This window comes from Oxyura jamaicensis, chromosome 9, assembly GCF_011077185.1.
Source record: "Oxyura jamaicensis isolate SHBP4307 breed ruddy duck chromosome 9, BPBGC_Ojam_1.0, whole genome shotgun sequence".
NCBI lineage: Eukaryota > Metazoa > Chordata > Aves > Anseriformes > Anatidae > Oxyura > Oxyura jamaicensis.
Window position 1 is genome coordinate 4,542,803 of NC_048901.1, and position 8,272 is coordinate 4,551,074.

The 8,272-nt window shown below is 52.6% G+C and overlaps 1 protein-coding gene across 1 annotated transcript; it reads left to right on the forward strand.

Moving 5' to 3' along the window:
• The first annotated feature begins 529 nt into the window (after positions 1 to 529).
• FAM124B (family with sequence similarity 124 member B) lies at positions 530 to 7,997 on the forward strand. The gene is made up of 3 exons (XM_035335036.1): positions 530 to 631; positions 4,330 to 5,070; positions 6,096 to 7,997. Exons 2-3 carry the CDS (start codon positions 4,342 to 4,344, stop codon positions 6,702 to 6,704), a joined length of 1,338 nt encoding a protein of 445 aa, XP_035190927.1. The 5' UTR covers positions 530 to 631; positions 4,330 to 4,341; the 3' UTR covers positions 6,705 to 7,997.
• The last annotated feature ends 275 nt before the right edge of the window (positions 7,998 to 8,272 follow it).

Consider the following 8,272-nt stretch of genomic DNA (forward strand, 5'->3'; position numbering starts at 1 on the left):
TCCCAGCCTTGTCCTGGCACCAGCCCCGTGCTGTCTGAGGATAACTCCTTTGCTTTACTTTCTTAAGCACGGCCGCTGAGTGCACAGGGAAAGTGTGGTTTGCCCCTGGTTGCCCTCTGCTGCCGAGGGATGCTGTGTCCCCAGCCTGCTGCTGCTGGAGACTCCTCTTTCTCAGGAGGAGACTCCTTTTTGTAGGCGTTTAGCTCCTGGGTGAGCCTTGAAACCCTGCCCGCTCCGTGCATCGCCTGGAGCAGTGTTTCCCAGGGCAGTCTCCAGTGGCTGTGTCCTGTCGACGGGAGGAGCTGCAGCCCTGCTGGCCTCCCCTTCCCTCTCCTCCTCATGGCTCCATTTTCTCTTGTTTTCTTTTCTTTTTCTGCTTGGATCCTGACTTGCTGTGTGGTGAGCTCTCAGTTTTCAGTGTCTCGTTGCTGACAGACCCTTGCTGGATTAAAGCCTGTTAAAAAAGAAGGAATAAGAACTATTCAGGAGAGAAGCCTGCCTTCCTAAGTGCAGTAGGTTAGATTATGATTTTCTCTTCTGGCCATTGGGTTTTTACTCGGAAGCTGTGATGAACTGGAGGCACAAAGTTTGGAGCGAGAGGCAGACTCTTTAAAAAGCTTACTGTATTCAAGTAAGACCTTAATTCTGCTTTTTGGCTCAGTAGTGTGTGTGCTGCAGATAACTGTTGCCTAGCAGGTGAATTAATATTTTTGTCCTTGTTGGAAGAGCTTGAGATTGGCATTTTAAAAAAATATCTTTTAAAAGCAAGGAAGCCCAAGATGTTGCATGGATTTAATGAGGCCTGCTCCTGAGATGCTGAGGTAACAGAGTCACTCTCCTGAAAGTTAATTATGTGCTAGTGTACGAAGCCTAAACCCTCACCAAGTTGCTTTGTTATGGAAGTTACTATGGATTTAGGATTAAATCCTCTGATGCAGCATCAGTCCTGCGGGTGCCAGCTGGAGTGAAGGGCTCAGCACCTCAGAGGACTGGGAACATTGCAAGAGCTCATTAGGAAAAGGAATTATTAATTATTCTGCACTGCCTTTCCACTGTAAGATTTGGAACATACAGCAGGTAGTGCTCCGAGCCCTCACACAACAACGTACCTGCTTGCTGTTTACATTTGGAGTTTATTTTATGCAGAGCTTACTAGTGAATATATTGGTGGCTGGTAAAGTGCGTGTTTCGTATGTTCTTACACAAAACTAGGCTGATGTATTTTGTGAGCGCAGACTGATTTTCTGCATAGGATTGAACTATTATTTTTCTAATCTCTTAAAGAAATCTTTCCTGGCATGTTTGGTAGGTCACTATGAATAATGTGCTTTTCCGTTTGGCTGCCAGGCTGGAAAGCAGGGGGAAGGGGAAGCTGAGAGGAAGGCAAGAACTAATCATAGTCAGGGATCAGAGCGAAACCAACAGTTTCATTTTCTTACAAAATCCAGAGAAATTGGTTACAGTCATCCACTCAAATCCAAGGACTTCTGCTCCTCTAAGAAAAGTGATGGATGCAGAGGTCAAAACTCTCGAGACCGAAGCAATGAGGGAGGTGGTGGGAACGGCATCTGGCTTCCCTCCGGTGCGGGGGAAGTCCCCTGGAGAGACATCAAGGGCATGAGAATACCCCTGTGAGGTTGGAGGGCCTGGGTTTGAGCCCTTCTGCGTGGACATTTGGGTGCCGCAGCAAAGAGCCCTCCTCTACCACATGGTGCATGGCCCGGGTGGTGGGGCTGGCCCCCGAGGAGGGCTTGGGGCAGAGGCTGGTGTTCAGTTCATCTTGTGGTCCTCGTGGTGGGAGTGGTGGGTGTCCCAGCCTGGAGCTGCTGGTCCAAGAACGAGGCCTGGTGATCGTGCTGCAGGCAGGTCCATCCCTGCAGCTCAGGGCTTCCCTGGCCTGCCCCAGCATGTGCAGCAACACCGCTCAGTGCTTGGCTCTTTCCTCACGTAGCTTGGTTTCTTGGCTGAAGTAAAACCCAGTGACACATGCAATGGATGGCAGCTACTTCAGGTCCCCGCTCTGCAAAGGAGACATGCAGCTGACCCTCCGCACCCTCTGTTGGAGCCACCTGCCCGTCTGGGACGAGCTGGAGCTTGGTGCCTGCAGCGCTGATCCCCTTGCTGCTTTATCGGAGGGCGCTTTAAACTGTGAGAGCCCTGTTACCCGCCTGATGCCATTCCCTCGCGGACTCACAGCGTGTCCTGCTGTGACTCTCTTCTCCAGGCCAGGCACAGCGCTGCCATGCAGTGTGTGCTGGCTCCTTCCCTGTGCTGCTGCTGGGCATGGGGCAGCACAGTCAGACAAGCACCGTCGTGTTCCTGGGGCATGCGGCAGCTCCAGGTCCCAGTGGTGAGGGTGCAGGGGTAGGACTGGGCGACGTCCATCCCGCAGGTACGTCCGTCTGCACTTCCCCACCTGATGGCTGATGCCAACTGGCCATGCTGTGCTCTTGTTTCTGGCCACAATCTGGGTCCTGGCAAACTCCGCCAGCTTCGGTGTTTTCTTGTACAGGCAAAATTCCCATTTTTCTCACACGCAGGAAGGCAGATGACTGCCTGCCCCTTTGTACTCTTCCCTGCAGCAAAGAGCGGATGAATCATTTCCTTTTTTTGTAGTTCAGTAATATTTTGTGTTGTTTGGTGTATGGTGTTCTGATGGTTTAACACTCACAGTCTTCACTCTTCCTGCAATTGTCCGACGGTTGGATTTTTTTGTCTGCATCCCAACAAGTCATTACTCGCTTGGAAGCGGTGTGTGTAGCTTTGTCTCTATCCGTGCAAATTAATTTTTTCTTCATTTTCTAGCTGGTCGTCTTATTGCACGTTGGTCTCAGTGCAGCTTTAAATCATGACTGTTTTTCTGTCAGTGAGAGTGATCTTTTAAATAAACGAAAGCAAAGGCACAGGTTTTTGTACCTCTAGACCCTAGAGATTTTGTTCAGTTGAATATAAAGCGAAGGTTATATATTTTTTAAAAAATAGTCCTAATTTAGGGTTTTGAATACATGGCCTTTATTAACAGTGGGCTTTCTGCTTGGTGAATTACTGTTTTGTGTGTGGATGTTTGAGAGGAAAGCTGGTGTATCAGCTGCGTTGTATCAGGGCTGTGTTGTGCTTCGCTGGATGGGACTGGGTACGTCCTTGGTGTCCCCAGCCTTGATTTAGGCCCTGCTGTGGTGTGGGCGCTGCTCGCCAGGAAATGGGGTGCCCTGACTTGTACACCCTCCTGCTGGGCTGCAAAGCGAGGAGGCAACGGGATGGTGTGATTTGTTGTCCGGGTGCTGGAGGAGGGATATTCCAGGGTCCCAGCTGTTGTCTACACAATAAGATAAAATAAATACCAACATGTGAACCCAAGGAATGAGGGGGGGGGGGGGGGGGGGGAAATCACAGCCCTTTACTTAAGGGTGCTGGTTACATGGGTGTGTGACAGCCAGACCCATTGGTGCAGAGCAGCTTCCCTCTGCACCCAAAAAAAAAAAAGGAGGAAAAACCAGGAACTGGAGCACTGACCAGCCTGGTGCCTGGCTTGCAGGGGCTGTGCACAGTGGGACAGGGCCGGCGAGCAGTCAGGTACCTGCCCTGGGAGGTGTGCAGCTCTGAGCTGTGGCTTGTCCCACAGAGCCTCTGCCCTGAGGCTGATTCGTATCTGCCCTTATTGTTATCTGTCCAGTTCACATGGCTTTTCCCTTTTGTTAGGCTGTTTTCCTTCCTTGTTTTTAAAGAATAGCTTATCTGTGTGCCCCAGAAGGGTGTGACTCGTGGAGATCACACGCGTTTAAAGCAAGCTGAAGCACAGCCTGCTGACTGCAGGAACGCACGGCCGGGGTTTGGGGTTTCCAAACACAGGGCTGCATTGCGGCTGCAGGCGGCGGCGAGCGGCCCCTGGGACCTGGCCCCTGGGACCTGGCAGCACCCTGGGGGCAGGCGAGGGTTCCTGCTCTCATCTGGGAGCAGGACCACTCTCCTGTTTCAGCCTCCCCGTCCCCGCTGTCACAGTGTGCACAGGGCAGAGCCAGCAGGACGCAGAGGCGTTTGTGGACACGGCAGTTGCGTGCACGCGGTGACCAGATCTGGCTCAGACAATGTGCCTTCGTCTGAGCTCTGCTGTGACGTGAGTGACTTGGAACCGGCCCTGCCGTGGCTGGGCACACTTACCTGCCTCGTGCATGTGTGTGCAAGCCTGCTCGCCTCACTGGGGTGTTGCAAGGCTTGCAAATGACTGGGTTATTTTTTTGTCCTAGAGCACACTGTCCGTGTTACTGCCACTCCGAACGTTGCAGGAGGAGATGCGAGCACCAATTTGTCTATTTTTGTTCTGTTTTGTAGGGAAGCTTTGCGATGGGTGACAGAACAGACTCTCTGATGACTGTGCATCTTCTTGCCAATGCGGGACACTCGTCGTTTCTGCAGCAAACTCTGGATCGGCTCTTGGAGTGGATCTGCCCCAGCGTTCGACTGTTCTTTGTGTCCGAGCGGATTGCTCCACAGAAATACTATGAGAGGTACCGCAAGAGGAGCTGTGGCTTTCCTGGAATATCCGTCCTCCTTTTTCTGCACGAGGACCTGGGAGAAGAGCGGATTTTCCAGGTCTATGATCTCTTCCAGCGCCCGCCCTGGCGCTACCAGTGTGCCCAGACTGCCCGGGGGCAAAGCCCTCCTCATGCGCTGGCCGAGCAGGACTTCTACAGCCTGGACGAGCAGATGCCCGTGTGGGGCATCAGGCGGGTGCACTGCGGCCCCGAAATCCTGCGTGTGACCCTCTACTGCAGTTTTGATAACTACGATGATGCCGTGGGGCTGTACGAGATGATCCTGCGGAAAGAAGCAGCTGTGCAGAAAAATAACTTCTGCGTCTTCGTGCTGTACACGACCAAAGCCATCGCCGTCCAGCTCTGCCTGAAGCAGCTGCCCCCTGGGGTGGCTGCAGAGCCGAAGGAGTCGTCGGCCTTGCAGTTCAAGGTGCAAGAAATCGGGCAGCTGGTGCCTCTCCTGCCCCATCCCTGCATTCCTATCAGCAGCACCAGGTGGCAAACGCAGGACTATGAAGGAAATAAAATTCTGCTTCAGGTATGTGTGTGGTGTTTGGGGAGGAGAACTTTCTTTTTCCCTCCAGCAAAAAGCAGAACTGGTTCAAAATGGAAATTAAGATTTTGCTTGTTCCTGTTCGGTTTTGAATTTATGAAAGCAGCAATTGGTATCTGCCAGTGCTATGATGCCATTGATAAATGAGCACACATCCTTGGAATATTTCTGTATTGTTAAATTAACATCAGGACTGCTTGCCTGAAATTGAAAGTATTAATACTTTTTTTTTTTGAGCTCTCAAGTTTAACTTTTTTACCTTCCTTGCCTGACTCAAATGATGGTAGCAGCCTGTTCAATTCCAGTAAGCTGTTACCTTATAACTGTGTTTGAGGGCAGCGTTTTAGCATCATGCCATCCTAAGCCAGGTGTTTTGCAAGTACTGTGCTGATGCAACGTCACCCACAATAGGTTTTACGAGCTCTCAAGCAAACGGCAGTTGAGTGAAACTGCTAAATAAATGTTGTAAGAAATCTGGCCCCTTTCTGTTCCCGTGTGCAGTCCAGTGGTTGTGTGAACATGAGTAAAACGGGACAGAGTTTGCTGAGATGATACCTACTGGGGATTGCACCTACGAGCAGGAGGGAAGTTGAGCTGTGTGCTTGTTTTCTGTTGTAACAGCCCCTCCAACCTCTGATTTTATATACATGTAGGTTGTGATTTGGATATTTAAACAATCTGCCCATCCTATTTCCTTTGTGTCGGGCACTGTGCTGGTGCTGTCGCCGTGCCGCCTGTCACAGCGGTCAGACCCCGGGGTTATGGTCAGCTCACAGCCTGGGGGTTTGTACGTGAGGCCGGGGCTGGTGTTCTCCATGCACGTTACTTTAGGCACGCTGTGTCTCATCTCCTGTCTCTCAGGCTTGTACAACCGCTGCTGTTCAGAGGGCAGCCCTGAATGACATGCATCACGGGGGGTGTTAGTGCAGTAAGGCTCGCCGTGAGCGCTGGCACTGGGGTAAAGCCAGCACAATGTTTTAACAGGCTTCTCTCCAACTTCTCCTCAACAGGTTCAGGACAGCCCCAGGCAGACTGAGACACGTGCTGGGCTTCCCAACCAGTGCAGAGGCACAGGCACAGAGCGACCCCAGGGCTCGCCCCCGGCCCCCGTCCCCGTCGTGCGGGGCAGCCCTGAGCACAGGGGCCGGAAGGCCCGAGCCTGGGGGGTGAGAACGAAATCCCAGCACAGCGCAGCCCCCCCTGCGGAGCAAGCTGGCAGCGACCTTCAGCGGCATTGCTGCTCCTCCTGGAGCACCGCAGCGGCCCCACCACGGTGGGACATCCCCTCCCGGCACGCACGGGTGAGCGGGGGGCTGCAGGAGAGCCGGGCCCACCGGCTGCCAGCAGAGACCAACGTGGACACAGGGCTGGCCGTGGGGAGTGCTGCGGGTGGCCGCTGCCCCCTGCGCCGCTTCCCCAGGGACCTGTGTGGCCTCCTGCAGCCGCCAGAGCTGGATGTGGCCGGCGTCGCCCTGCCCGCCCCTGACAGCACGTGGCCCTCGTCTTTGGCAGCCAAAAGTAAAGGAGCAGGGCAGAGGGCCTTGGCCTTCCGCTTGCAAACACCAAGAGTCAGCACTGGAATAAGGCCTGAGGAGGAAGAGGAGGAGTTCTTCATATGACTGGAGGCAAACGTCCCGGATGGACGCGTTATTTCCAAATGGCAGCGATGTGCTTTTGCCTGGAAATGCAGAGAACACTCCCTACATGGTGTGCCTCTCCGTGCTGGACCACCTGTGCCCAGCCCTTCCTTGTAGCCATGAAACATTTTGGTATCGGGCTCGCTGTGGCAGGCCCTTTCCACGGAGCAGTGCTGAGAAGGCTGAAGGCAAAGCAGGAGAAAGAGCGCTGCATTTGCAGAAAAGTTTATTTCTTAAAAAGCGCAGAATAGAGTGGAGGATAATTGTGCCATGGACAAGAATAAGCCATGCAAATCCTAGATATGATCTAAAATGCTAATAAATATGTGAAAAGCTGTGTTGAAAAACGTGTTGAGATGGGTTAGAAGTTGCAGCTTGGACATGGGAGGCTGCAGGATGCCCACAGCATGCAGGGGATTGTCACCGTGAGTAGTGGCGTGGTCAACAATATTAATGCTGGTTTCCCTCTGTCTTCCTTTTCACATCCCCTGCTGTTGGTGTTTAAAAGCTATCACTGTTGTCAACTTTATGCAAGATGTGAAACATAGCTTTTTTTTTTTTGAATAAAACATTTCAACAGCTACCTTTTCCCATGGTAGCACAGCACGCACAAAAAGCAAACATTCGCAGAGAAGACTTTGAGCTACGTCTCTGCTCCAGCAAGACTTTGCCTATATGCGTGGCACTGAACAAAATAAACCCAGCAAGGGACCAGGCTTTGTTAGACCAGCGTGCAGTTATCTGCAGGGCGATGAAAATCCCAGCTGGGTCTTAAATAACAGAAGACAAGAAGCTGGAGGCTTGGAGGGAACCGCTGGAAAGCAAAAAGGGCAGGAGAAAAGAAGTAGTGCAGGAGCAAAGGATGCTGAAATAACCACACTCTGCTGCCTGCAGGCTGTGTGGCCCCACGGGTGCAGGCAGCAGAGCCATGGTGGTGGGTGCTGGTCCGGGCTGTGGGAGGGCGGGTGGCTGGGGCTGTGGGGTGACAGGCACACTGGGGACGTGGTACCCAAGGGGCACAGTGAGCGGTGCTCCCTGTGATGGTTTCACGCTGCGATGTGGTCTTTAGAAAGTGTGGTGAAACCTGGTCGAGTCCTGACGAGGGGAAGCTGTGCTGTTCTGGTTTTACCCATTGCAGATCAAGGTCTGCTGGCAGAGGCGGATGATTGTCTTCTGTTTGTTCTAACTGGACACTTTAAAAACAAACAAAACCCAATGTTTTCCTATGGTCTGTAATGCTTTGGGCTGTTCATTAAAGCATAGTATGATATTTTACAACTGTGGTGATGATTACGTGACCTTACCTCGCATGCTAGAAACTGCTTCAGTGCTTTCCAGCACCGGAGAGAAGGTTTGGTGAGCTGGGAGAGCAGCAGAGGAGGGTGAGCAGGGGGCTTGCTGCGGTGTGGGTGTGGGTGGGTGGGAGGGATGGGGAGCAGTGGTGGGGGACAGGTCTGTAAACACAAGTTACCATCCTGGCAGTGGGCTTGGAGGCGTGGTGATGAGCCCAGGAGTGGGATTCCTGGGATAAACGACTTTCAGTGGAGATT

Coding starts and splice junctions, on each gene's coding strand:
- FAM124B (XM_035335036.1), top strand. CDS start 4,342: ATGGGTGACAGAACAGACTCTCTGATGACTGTGCATCTTCTTGCCAAT. Junction 5,071..6,095: donor GAAATAAAATTCTGCTTCAG/GTATGTGTGTGG, acceptor TCTCCTCAACAG/GTTCAGGACAGCCCCAGGCA.